The 13,978-nt window shown below is 30.9% G+C and overlaps 1 protein-coding gene across 1 annotated transcript; it reads left to right on the forward strand.

Moving 5' to 3' along the window:
* Positions 1-188: 188 nt before the first annotated feature.
* LOC134680981 (protein LIAT1-like) lies at positions 189-13,363 on the forward strand. The gene is made up of 2 exons (XM_063540307.1): positions 189-496; positions 12,735-13,363. Exons 1-2 carry the CDS (start codon positions 304-306, stop codon positions 13,361-13,363), a joined length of 822 nt encoding a protein of 273 aa, XP_063396377.1. The 5' UTR covers positions 189-303.
* Positions 13,364-13,978: the final 615 nt, after the last annotated feature.

Raw genomic sequence — 13,978 nt, forward strand, 5'->3', positions numbered from 1 at the left:
ACATATATTACTACGTAACACGTTTCCGTTATTTCCCCTTTCATAAATAAAATTGATATGATTTAAAGATAATCAATAGTCATAACAGAAGTCATATTTGATACCAAATTTGTTATTTGATTTAAATAAAAAATCAAACTTTGAAAATCAATGATAAGTTATCATGAACTATTTGTTGGAATTTTTGCGGACTCATAGTTTATATTCTTTGTTCTTCGGTCCTGTCAACAGCCATGGATGATAACGGCAGATAAAAGATGAAAAAGTCGACATATTCACGTTATATTGGGCTTTCATCACAAAATGGAAGCAAAGACACTTTTAAAGAAAAATCAGAAAAGGTTGTCAGTAGTAGTTGACAAAACTATGGCAAAACTTAACAGTAAAAACAAGAAAAAGAAACAACGGAAATCTGCGTCAAAAGGAGATGCTAAAGATAGTGATCCGAGTCCAGATGCCTTAGAAATTGAAGGGGTCAGGGCTTTAGATCAAACAGGTATTAAACTATGTTTTATTTTTGATAAAACTTTAACATGTTGGTTGAGTAACCACTAGAAGTTCAAGTGCTAAAGTGTTGTAGTTGTAAACTGTTGTAAAATTGTGTTAGCTCTGCATCTCATAAACATGTTTAACCCCGCCGCATTTTTGCGCCTGTCCCAAGTCAGGAGCCTCTGGTCTTTGTTAGTCTTGTATTATTTTAATTTTAGTTTCTTGTGTACAATTAAATTATTTGGAAATTAGTATGGCGTTCATTATCACTAAACTAGTATATATTTGTTGGCAGTGTCTGCGCGTACCCGCATGCGGGTACGAATAGTCAAATTGTCGTTCTAGGCTGCGCGTACCCACATCCGGTTTTCTAATAAAAGGCCATCGAATCGGGAATGAAACGTGAAATATGTAAGAAAATTATCGATAGTATAGGGATTTCGTGTAGAACGAGTGAAGAATATGAAAAAATAATATTTTCAAATTGTATTTATTAATTAAAATTAAATGCACAATGATGGAAAATGAAACTGTACAGTCTCTGAAAAGAAAAAAGTAAAATAAAACTACTAAAATTAAAGCTGGAGTTTATAAAAATTAAAGAAGCAAGTTATAATATCAATTTAAACCAATTACAAAAGATTCATGTAACTAATTAAGATTTGGAACACATTTTACATATCAAATATGATTGTTTTGGCACGGATTTCAACCCGGCTGCACATTTCAAATGTTGCCAGCCTCCGTTCACGTTTCATTAATCATTATTACTTGCTTCTGAGACTACTGTGTTATAGTAGTCTCAGCTTTCTTCTTTAACTTTTAATTTTTATAAACTCATGCTTTTATTTTAGTAGTTTTATATATTTTAAAATTTTAGCTTCTGTTTAACAAAAAAAAAAATCTTTAAATTTGCATTAAAATTTTATAATAGTATTAATTTCTATCATGTTTTTCTTTTACAGGGACTGTACAGGTTCATTTTCCATCATTGTGCATTTAATTTTGCAATGATTATTATGTATCATTATTTAATAAATACAATTTGAAAATATTATTTTTCATACTTTTCACTCGTTCTACACGATATCCACATTTTATCGATAATTTCCGTAGATATTTCACGTTGTATACCCGATCCAATGGCATTTTATTAGAAAACCGGATGTGGGTACGCGCAGCCTAGAACGGCAATTTGACTATTCGTACCCACATGCGGGTACGCGCAGACACTGCCATATTTGTTTAGGGGCCAGCTGAAGGACGCCTACGGTGCGGGAATTTCTTGTTACATTGAAGACCTGTTGGTGACCTTCTGCTGTTGTTTTTTCTATGGTCAGCAAAATGATACATTCCCCATTTCCATTCTCAATTTTACCTTATCGCTATTTGTCTGCCATTACTGGATATCACACAAGTTCCCGTAAAATTTTGAAGTCACAATACAAAATATCTGACTTCTCAATGGAAAAGTGATTATTGTATGCGTCAAAAGTTCAAGTGGCCGGGTCAGCAGGGATTAGCGATAAGGTGTATTACCATAACTCTTATCCTTTTTATATATTTTTTTATTTTGCTATGGACTGCAAAAAGTTGAAAAATAACATAAGTACCTTAGAGCTACAGTACAGCAGCTAGTAGTCTTGATTCCCATTTTGACTCTTATTAAACGCATTTACATGTAGTTTTACAAAGATTTTATAAACAGTAATCATGAAGGTCAAGTGCCATGCACCAATTGCAGCGCTTAATGACCAGAAATGGAGCCTTAAGTGACTAATGAAAGCGCCAACATGGCACACAATACATTTCAATTCTTATCTAAAGGTATAGATATATCTTAAAAAAGATTTTCTATTGTTTTCTGTGTTGCCATATGTGTGTATATACATTTTTTTGTAAATGTGTTGTGTTATAGGAGCACCAACTATTTTTGGGATGGCTCGGGCGTTTTCATATGGTAATATAAGCAACATATGATGCGGTTTTACTGATTGCCAGAGGAGGATTTAGCCCGCCCCCCCCCCCCCCCCCCCCCTTTTTGATACAAATTTGGTTGCTTTTATAGGGAATCACTGAAGCGTGACTGGAGCGAGCCCCTCTTAGGCAGTCAGTGGGCCCCCACTTATGAAAATTTCTGGATCCGCCACTGATTGCCCCAAAAAAGTAATTATCCGTCATCCATGATATAAATTTTTATAAACAACTTTAAAATTTGTGAAATTTGGCTAGTACAAGTCACAAGAACGAGAACTTTTCGCAACTTATAATCTTTAAAGTTTAATCACAATTATTTTTCGAAGAAAACCCAAAAGGACTTTTTTAATATTAATGTAGTATTTGTCTCCATGAAAGATGCTTAACAGTCCTTGTCAATAATTGGTCTTGTTTGTACATTTTTTAGTATAAACATGCCTTCAGTGAATTGTTGTTAAGTCTTATCTATCAATGTTACTCTCTACTGTTATTCATGTCATTGTGATAAAGTAATAACAAAACATATGACCAAAATTTAACGTAAAAGAACAATCCTTGTTTTCAAAATTCCAATAGGGAACATACATTGTACTTTATTTAATTGTATAAATAAACCAATTTTTCAAGACATATGGCCATTGGCATTCTTCAGTTCTTTATTTTTCCTCTCAACTACATGGCTGACATTACATTTGTATTTCCTTTTCAATCATTGAAAAGATGTTATAGATAAATGTCCTTGGAAACGTCATGACCTCAATACTTTAACGTCATAATAACATGACAAGGCAACAGTACCAGTCTTAACATTGTAATTAAAGGTTTCTCGTAAATATTAATGCAAAGGAAAAATATCCATGATTTCAATTAGAACAAACAGGTTTATAAGTTCCACTCCCTCTTCATACTCTTAGCTGATTTTTTTTTTGTAGTAACCAAATGGTCATTTGACAATTGACCATTTGACAACATTACCATGATTACCCATTAATCCAAAAATGTCTCATTAAATTTATTTTTGTTGGGCCAATTGGACCCCATAGAGAAAAAAATCCTTCAAGATCACTGTTCTCACATCAGCTGAGTTTTTTCTCAAATTCCCTTAGATATATTATAGTCTTTGCTTTAAACCATCTGACATTAAACAACAATTTGTAAAATGTTGATGTCAAATTTTACAGGAAATTGTGTGGTAATTTTTTAAAGTGAGGAAAAGTCTCTATAGATAATAACCATTGATACACATGTACATGTAGCTGAAATTCTGATTTCTGCAAAATTACAGTAAACTGATGCATATGTCACATTTAATAAAATACTAAAAAAATCACTATCATTTTAAGAAACACTAATATTGAACTTTTGAATACCCTGCATGACTTCATGTCAGAAGGTTGCACAATAATTAATAAGAATGAGATTTAACAGCAAATCTCTATTTGTGTCATGTTTGGATTTTTTTTTACTAAATAAAAAACTTAAAAAACTAGTGGAGTAATTTCACTAGGTACATGTTATCAGGTTATCAGGTTTTTTCACTGCAACCAACATGATCATTAAATGTACTTAAAAAAATATAGTTTTACAGTTAAGGTGGGATATATATGGGAGTATACATTTGAAATGATAGGCAGTCCTGGGGGAGGGAGGGGGGAGGGGGTGATTATATAGAGTATCACTAAAAGCAGGCCTCCCTTTAGGTCATTCAGCCCAAATTATATCCAGTTACTTTTGTCATATGAATGGAGAGATATTCAGACTGAACTTCCAAAGGTTCACCAAACTTACCAAGACTTTCCCAGAGTAATGTTTTACTTTAAAAACATGTAATATTTAGTGCACTAGTACTGCATTAATGTACGTCAATGCAATAATTTATAATGAGGTTACTTTTATTTCAATTTATTTATTTTTACTGATATACAGTTCTTGACTCATCCAACCAAAATTTATAACCAAAGAGGGAAAGTACTTATACATAGAGATATATATCTGTCTTGAATAGATTTAAATTAAAGGTTTTAATCAGCATGCTCAGAATTACAATGTTGTAGGCAAATAGTTTAAATCAGTTTGAACTCAAACTTTAAATTATGTTCAGTTGTATAAAGAAATGCATCAATAAAATTCCATTTATTGGTCTATTACGACATATTTAAATTATTCAATGATCATATCATTTAACAATTTAAACTAATGCAACTAAAGGCCAAAACATTCATACAAGTCATACAAATTAGCATTTTATGTCATAGTGGCTTAAAAGGTGTTCTTTTTGATTTTCTTTCTGTTGAATGAAGGTCTTAATTTTCTAATTATTTTGCCTTAATTGCCTCTAAGAAATCCCAGAGGCAAATTAGTCACTTACAATTCTGTTTTTGGTAACAGAGGTTGTCATCAATTATTGAAGTTTGTGATGGTTAGTTTAACATGTTTAAATGGAACCTGTAGCGGATCCAGAACTTTTTGTAAAGGCGGCCGCTGATAGACCTACATGTACATATAAAGGGGGGAGAGGGGTCTGCTCCAGTCATGCCTAGATGATTCCTTATATAATCAACCAAATTCTTCCCTTGCATATACACTATCAAAATTACACACAATTGAAGAAATTTTTTCTAAAGTTAAGCATCAGCTTCTACCAAAGCTACATGTATTTGGTCTGATGATTAAGAAAAAAATTATGTTTGGTGATTTTTTCTTCGTTTTGACATAATTGCTTGAGTATCCTGGATTGTTAATTCGTAAATTCACTTTAATTGCCCAAATTGAATATGGATCTATAAGGTACATGAATATGAAACTAACGAAGTCTTGTGGATTAAAAACACCTGGGAAATTTACTCTTCTGCTTTTTCTTTTATAAGTTTTTAAGGTGAAGAATTCAGGAATCAAAGGAAATCAAAATAAAGGATTAAGTATGGAAACTTTAGTCTGAAATACAAATTTATCAACATTTAAACAGTCACTGTAGGCTAGAAAAATATTGAAACATGTGTAAAATTCAATCCTTTTATCTCATTCTATGTTCTTTTTGTTCAGATTTTATCACATGACATAGCTTAAAAAAATATAAATACATGTACTAATATATCAATTTGACTTTCTTTGTTAAATTGTCAAGATAGATTACATTTTAATATGTTGATTTCAAAATATTTTGATATGTAGAAATGAAATGAAAGCAATTGTAGCAAATTCTTTAAGAGGGGTCATTCAATATATTATACAACCTTCTCTTAATTAATTTTGTTGTGATCATATTACTAAAGCTTGAATAAAACGGTTACCTGACCTAGAACTTTGTTGTAGAGATAAGTAACATGAGTCTTCCTGGTTACTTTTTGTAATTGTTTCAATGTACAAATGTAGTATTATATGTACTATAGCTTTGTTATTTAATCAGGGGAGGGGGGTTGTTGGATACAGACGTACTGTAAAATATAGACATATCGGAACCAGTTTATTCAAGGGCATGCTGGAAAGTACATAATGTAGTCATAATTATCAGAAATAATGAATTTATAAAATATTTTAAATAATTTGCTGCATTATATATAAACTTGTACATTTTGTTTTTTTTATAAACCTTCAACAATATGTAAATGAACTTTGATGCACTAGTACAGTAATTAAGATAATTTACTTTAAAGAAAATACAAGTCATAGAGTATAATGCATGACATTTGTTCTGACAGGTCTGTCATGTCTGTAGTTAAAATCTAAAACGAATTTGTCAGATTAATGGAAAAAAAAATGATATGTATGACTGATTCTGTGAATTTTTACTACAGTGTGTATGCATGAAATAAATGTATGAAAAAAATTGTTAACAATTGTTTTATGATTAGAACTTGGAAGTTGGAAACTACTTTTTAAGACTGAAACAATTATTTGGACTTAATACAAATAACACCACTTATTTCGTGCCTTCAGATGGCTCTTGGGTACAAAAATTTCAGCAAAATATTAAACCTTTACTTTTTCATTACAAGTTTTATTCATTACACTATTAGTTATTGCTTTATGATAAATGTATGGTACAAAAATCAACCCAAAAAATCTATTCAGTTTGGCCCAAGATGACTTTTAAAATGTTTATATTATTGAAAAAGCTCCAAATTATCTCCCTTTCGTGCAAATATGCCATTTTTTTGGCTTTAAATTTGAAATATCTTTTTAACTCATCAGTGACCTATATTTTTTAATGTTGGTGTACACAAACTAAATAATTGTTAAATGTAAGCGATTTCTGTAATTAGGTTATTTTTTTATTTCGATATAAGTACCTCTATTTTTCCTTTTAGTTCAACAGAAAAAAGGACATGAACAAAAATGTATGTTTCTTCTGGAGGCAGGTTGTGGGCTTAAATTAACGGTGACCCCATTCTTTTATTTCATCAATCTTTGAAGTACATGTATATGATAAAGTTCATTTATAAAAAAATATAGCGAAATCCTACATTAAATTTTTTTTTATTTATACCCAGGAGCCTCATTAATTGGCTGTTCTTAATAGTTGCACTATATGCAGTTAGCCTGAATGAGTGCAGGTACATGTATAAAGTTTTTGTTCCCAAAATTATGTAAAATTTTGTTTGTTTAATTACACTTTAACAGAATATGCTGACTTAAGTTAAGACTAGACTCAATTTAATCAATTACTAGTTGTTGAGTCATTTCTTAGTTTTTTAAAATGCATTTTGAAACCTATATCTACTGGAAACATGTACATGTAAACACAGAAGTTTTCCAATTTGTGTCGAGCTGTAGAAAGCTTGACATATATAGGGATAGTGATCCGATGGTGGCTACAGCGGCGGAGGTGTAAACTAACTTCTTAACAGCTATATATTTAAGCAGGTAGAAGACCTGGATGCTTCATACTTTGTACATATACATGTAGATGCCTCATGTTACAAAGTTTCCTTCAGTCACATGTCGAATGTCCTTGACCTCATTTTCATGGTTCAGTGACTACTTGAAAAAAAAAAAAGATTTTTTGTAATGTTAAATTCTCTCTTATTATAAGTAATAGGATAACTATATATGGTATGTGCGTACCTTGCAAGGTCCTCATGCCTGTCACATAGTTTTCACTTGACCTCGACCTCATTTCATGGATCAGTGAACAAGGTTAAGTTTTGATGGTCAAGTCCATATCTCAGATTCTATATATAAGCAATAGGTCTAGTATATTTGGTGTATGGAAGGACTGTAAGGTAAACATGTCCAACTGGCAGGGTGTCATCTGACCTTGACCTCATTTTCATGGTTCAGTGGTCAAAGTTAAGTTTTTGAGATTTGGTAATTTTTTCTAATACTATGTGCAATAGGTCAACTTTGTTTGGTGTATTGAAATATTTTATGAACTACATGTATATGTCAGTCATGCAGGTTTAATTTGACCTTGACCTCATTTTTACAGTTCATTGCTCAGTGTTATGTTTTTTAGTTTTGGTCTGTTTTTCTAACTATAAGCAATCAGTCAACTGTATTTGATGTATATAAGAATTTTTAGATATACATAGCTGCTTGGCATGGTTCATCTGACCTTGACCTCATTTTCGTGGTTCATTGGTCAATGTTTAGTTTTCTTGTCTAATGTTAAGTTTATGTGACAGTTGTAATAAAGCTTTATTTTTAGGACTAACAACATAATTAATATCATGCAATGATTAGTAAAGGAGACGAGACATTTCAGCAAGGGCACTCTTGTTTATAGTTATAAAATTTATTTTACAAAATTAATATCTGTATATTTTATTTTATTTTATTTTTTATTTTTTTTTTGGGGAGGGGGGTTATTAACCCTTACCATGCTGAGTTGTTTTCAGAAATTGTCTAAATTTTGAGTATTTGCAAAAATATGCAAATGATATGCAAATGAGCTTTACCCTGATGCTGATGCATACTGATTACAATAAATCTAAAATAGGTGATCACGGGGTGGGGTGGTCAGGGTGAGGAGGCGGAATTTTTTTGGCAGGAATTTGCCCCAAAGTTGGTCCTCAGGTACAAAAGGCGTCAATTTTGACCTTTTTTCGTTCTTTTTCTCGACCTGTAAGTCCGAGAGATGCTAATAGATGCATCCATCTGTAGTTTTCATGTAGCGTGGACACCAGTGAACACTTTTATCACAACAGTTGTTAGGTCGGAGTGAAACTGATCTGGGTTCATCAGTGTAAAGAAGGTCATTTGCATTTTTCGGAATTTTTCCAATTTTGAACTTTAACTGGACTTGTAACCGGAAGTAGTCGTTTCCTCGGCGTATTTTGATAATAGACACGACCAGTCGTTATGTGCCTTTAGGTTAACGGTATTTGTCAAGGTTTCAGTCCTCTGAACTCCGTGATTCAGACCTTGAAGGTAAGCCCACCCCTCCAAAAAACCCAATTTTGTCCAATATCAAATTTTGAAGTTCGTATTTGAGCTCAAATTGAATATTTAAAGTGAGAAACATGACATGAATAGTTTCAGATTGAGGAAACGTGCATACACTACGAAATAAATGGTATTACGATGACTTCTAAATGTATGGAGCGCCATTGATGCCAAAATAACGGTATTCTGGGTACGGCTGTAATATTACGGCCCCCGCACGACAAGGGTTAAGATGTAGACCCTTTATTTCATCAAAATCTTTTAAACGATTAAATATAAAATGTTAAGTACTTTCATAACTAATGGGTATTATATAAATCTTAAGTATACACATCATAGTACATCATATCATACATGTCATAATTTAAAGTAACTAAAATTTGAATGACTTGGATGAGTTGACTGAATTGTTTGTATAAAATATATGACTTGACACAATTTAAAAGACAATACACAATGTTAAACCAATAAACCAAATTAAACCTATCTAGATGGTCAATAGGTTAAAGCTTTTATGTAACTTTGATTATTGATCATATAGATTAGAGATTATTGTATTTATTAGAGATTAGTTTTTCAAACATTGACATTAATATATTGCTACTACGAGGGTCCTAACAATGATATGGTCATGATTTGTCATAGTTTGTACTTTAGATAATTTTAACAATATACATGTATGTATTTTTGTTCAAATCTGATAACTTTCAGTATTTTTGTCGAGCCTTCGACTTTAGTCGAAAAAGCGAGACTAAGCGATCCTACTTTCCGTCGTCGTCGGCGGCATCCACAAATATTCACTCTGTGGTTAAAGTTTTTGAAATTTTAATAACTTTCCTAAACTATACTGGATTTCTACCAAACTTGGACAGAAGCTTATTTATGATCATAAGATAGTATCCAAAGTAAATTTTGTAAAAATAAAATTCCATTTTTTCACTATTTTACTTATAAATGGACTTAGTTTTTTTCTGCGGGGAAACATTACATTCACTCTGTGGTTAAAGTTTTTAGAATTTTAATAACTTTCTTAAACTATCCTTGGTTTGTACAAAACTTGGACAGAAGCTTGTTTATGATCAAAAGATAGCATCCAGAAGTAAATTTTGTAAAAAAAAATCCATTTTTTCTTTATTTACTTTAAAATGGACTTAGTTTTTCTGTGGGGAAACATTACATTCACTCTGTGGTTAAAGTTTTTAGAATTTTAATAACTTTCTTAAACTATCCTTGGTTGGTACCAAACTTGGACAGAAGCATATTTATGATCATAAGATAGTATCCAGAAGTAAATTTTGTAAAAAGATAACTCCATTTTTTCTGTATTTTACTTTTAAATGGACTTAGATTTTCTTCCAGTTAATACTTCATACAGTCTGCAGTTAAAGTTTTCAAAACATTTATTAGATTCATTAACTATCCTAGATTTTTACCAAACTTGGACAGAAGCTTCTTACAATCAAAAGATAGTATCAAGAGGAATATTTTTATTGATTTTTTTCCTAATTTTTGTTGAGCCTGTGATTTACAGCAAAAGTAGGCGAGACACTGGGTTCCGCGGAACCCTTACAAATTTTTGATACTAAATGTACATATGTATATGCTTTTATATAGTGTAAGATTTATATTAAATGCGCATAATGACTATATATATTAACAGAAAAAACTCAGCTACTCGTCTCTGTGGCGAATAATATTATAATGATGACACAAGAAAAAAAACATTCTGTAACTGCTACAGAATAATTTACTTACCAATTGTGCTAGTCCGTTTGTAGTCTTCATTTGAACTTGATTTATTCTTTTAAAAAATTTCAGGAAAAATAAACTACTGTAAATTATTGCTTAGATTTATTTTTTAGATTTTTGAAGAATGGACAAATATCAACATTTATTATTTCAATTTCTGAAAAATATGTTTACAGACATATGTGTAAATATTTTTTCTTATAATAAAAACCTCGCAATAAATTCTGAATTTACAGTATACATATATGTGCATGTACTTCTAAATATATCAAGAAAAAAACCAATAGGTGCAATGTTTACTCTACATGATATTGAAATATAAACACTGAAACAAGATCATTGCTGGTTGATTTAAAGTTATTAACAGTCATAAAACTTTACTAACATTGAAATGTACTCAAAAATACAAAAAAATGTGCTAAAAATGACAAATCCAGTATGTTGCTTAGCTAAAATAATTTCTGATTTTGGTTTCTATAATCCTACTTGAAAGTTTTATTACTTAGACCATACTTTGATTTATACACAAAAAAAAAATCAAAAAGGGTCAAAATTCAGATGAAATTTTGACTATTAAAGTGACAAGACTCCAAGTTAAAGCCCAACAAAGAATTCATGGCTACCAGGCCTTCAGATCCAACACCATTATTGATAAAAGGTTTTTCCCTAACACTAAACAGAGTTTCTAAAGTCTTATTTTACTTTAAGTTTGTATACATGTATCATAAGTTTTGGTCATTAAAAGAATGTGTAATGGGAGATAACTCTACTTTATTTAAAAATTAGTCAAGTTACACTATATGCTATTTATTTTTAGTGGGTAGCAATTTTGGTGGAGTGAGGAACACTTGAATGCATGAATATTAAAAGGACCTTGTTGTTTCAATGAAAAATAAATAAAACATTTAAATTCCTAGTTTCCCAAGACCTGTACTAACGAAATATATAAAAATTGGTATCCAACATATAATAATGAATTCACAGTATGCAAATTTAAAAAATCATTTATCAATATTTAAAGATATTACTTTCCTAATTATTCACACTTGGTTGAGCATGATGTTCCATCCAATTTAATCCTTTTAAATCTCCGATTTCTGGTCATTGTTCATATATTGTAGCTTTTGTCTTTCGTTGAAATTTAAATCGTTCACGCATTAAACATATGATATGGAAAGTTTTATACCTAAATCGCGTGTATAGTGACTAGTCGTTCAATAACTTAACGCTTTGTTGTTTTTCACCGGTGATTAAGGTTAATTTATGGAATACACAGTTACATTTTGTTTAAAACTCTTTACTTTGAACTATTGAATGTCATGGATTCGCAAAAATCTTCCTTGGAGAAAAACACAGGAAAAGTTAAATTGTAAAGTTTTGTTTAAAATTTCATTTTTGAAGCATTCTTGAAAAAAAAGGTAAAGTTTTTTTATTACTGTTTGTCAAGCATTTTTCCATTATTATTTTTTTAGCCTTGAATAAAATAGTTAAAGTGCAACAAAAAATAAAATAAAAAAGGTATTGTTTTTAATTACTGTTTGTCAAGCATCTTTCTCAGGAACTTTAAAACAATTCTTTCATAAGGATTTTTAAAATTTGGTTTCAGGGTTTATATAACATGTATAAGTCAGCTATAGGATGTGAATCATTTACAGATTCTTCACTTACATGACTTAACAACTTACTGTTTACCCAACATTAATAACATCATTTTACACATGGCAATTATTTCCAAGAAGTTGAATATGCATACAATGTATTTGGGCAAGGGTATCATCAGTGAGCAGAAAAGCTTGTTTTTAAATATTTTTCTTTCAGCAGTTAATATAAAAAAGAAGATGTGGTATGATTGCCAATGAGACAACTATCCACAAAAGACCAAAATGACACAAACATTAACAACTATAGGTCACTGTACGGCCTTCAATAATGAGCAAAGCCCATACCGCATAGTCAGCTATAAAAGGCCCCAATAAGACAATGTAGAACAATTCAAACGAGAAAACTAACGGCCTTATTTATGTAAAAAAATTAAGCATGCATATACATTTGTAGTGGTTTCAGATACATGTAATTGTTCTTTGCATCATTTTCATCTCATAATGTAAAGTTTTTCTAATTCTATATCTTTTCAGGTTATGAATCGGACTCTTCTACTCAAGGACAAAGTGAAAAACCTTTAGATACCCCTGTTGTGAAGAATGAGGACAAACGGACAGTCTTATCTGACATTAAACAGGATCGCAAACCAGTAGCCTCCCCTATTTCACCCTTAGCTGTTCAATCTTTATCGGAATCAATGACCAATATGCAAGTAACATCCAAATCTAAAACTGTTTCTTCTAAAGGCAGTAAAACTAAAAGCAAATCAGGGAATCAAAGTGGTGCTAAAAACTTAAAAAAGATTACCGTCAGTGACCCAAGGAAAGGAAATAACAGAAACGAACTGAAATCTACGGAAAGTTTAAGATGGGAAAATGCTGTCTCTGATAGTGACGAGGAAAAAGAAAGAATTAAATTGTATAAAATAAATCGAAGAAAAAGATATTTAGCTTATGCTCAAGCTCAAGGACTTGGTTGGACTTCTAAATATCAAAGCAATGGTTCTCCATTGTCGGAGGATTCTGGGATAGAGACCAGAGAACAGGAACGTCTTTCAATTCGTGATACTCACCCCTCACCAGTGGCCATTGCTGATTTTTCCTCTTTAAAAAAGCTAGCACCTAGTCATACAATGACTTCCAGTAGTATGGTGGAATGTTAATATACATTTTGTATCTACTACATGTTTTATCTTATCAGCTATATATATTTATATTCTTACTTAATCTTGTAAATGATACTGACTATTGGGAAAAAAAATCTCTTGAATCTCATTGTGAGTAACAAAGTTGTTTTTAGAACAGAATATTAAGATCTACCTCCGATTATATAATTTTTGATTTAAGTTTAAAGTTTCTAAGATATAGATCTGTTGTTTTTTTTATATTGTTTTCTTTGTGGTTAATTTATTTTTGCAGTCCAAACTGAAAGAAATGAAGAATGCACTATATTAGTGTTAAAAGTTATTGGGAAAATATAGAATATGGTTTGACTGCCCTTTTCACTGCCTTTAAATTAGTTTAATTTGAATTTCGTTGGAAAAGGCTTTTTAAAAAGGGTTATCATGGTCATATTACAACCTCAGTTAAACATATATGTATATGGGAATGATAGTTCAAATTGTCTAAACTTTATTCCATATATTTTTATAAGATTAAGAAAATTAAAAGGAACTTTTCATTTGCCAAAACATTTTCAATTTACATTTATTAGAACATTTATAAAAAAAAAATGGATTGAAATGGTTGTCTGCCCTTTGGTCAGGTTGTTGTCTCTT

This window comes from Mytilus trossulus, chromosome 8 (assembly GCF_036588685.1).
Source record: "Mytilus trossulus isolate FHL-02 chromosome 8, PNRI_Mtr1.1.1.hap1, whole genome shotgun sequence".
NCBI classification, from domain to species: Eukaryota; Metazoa; Mollusca; class Bivalvia; order Mytilida; family Mytilidae; genus Mytilus; species Mytilus trossulus.

Bases quoted from the DNA above. Each gene is read 5' to 3' on its own strand.
- LOC134680981 (XM_063540307.1), top strand. From the start codon at position 304: ATGGAAGCAAAGACACTTTTAAAGAAAAATCAGAAAAGGTTGTCAGTA. The intron at 497-12,734 runs GTATTAAACTAT...ATATCTTTTCAG, and splicing joins CAGGGCTTTAGATCAAACAG to GTTATGAATCGGACTCTTCT.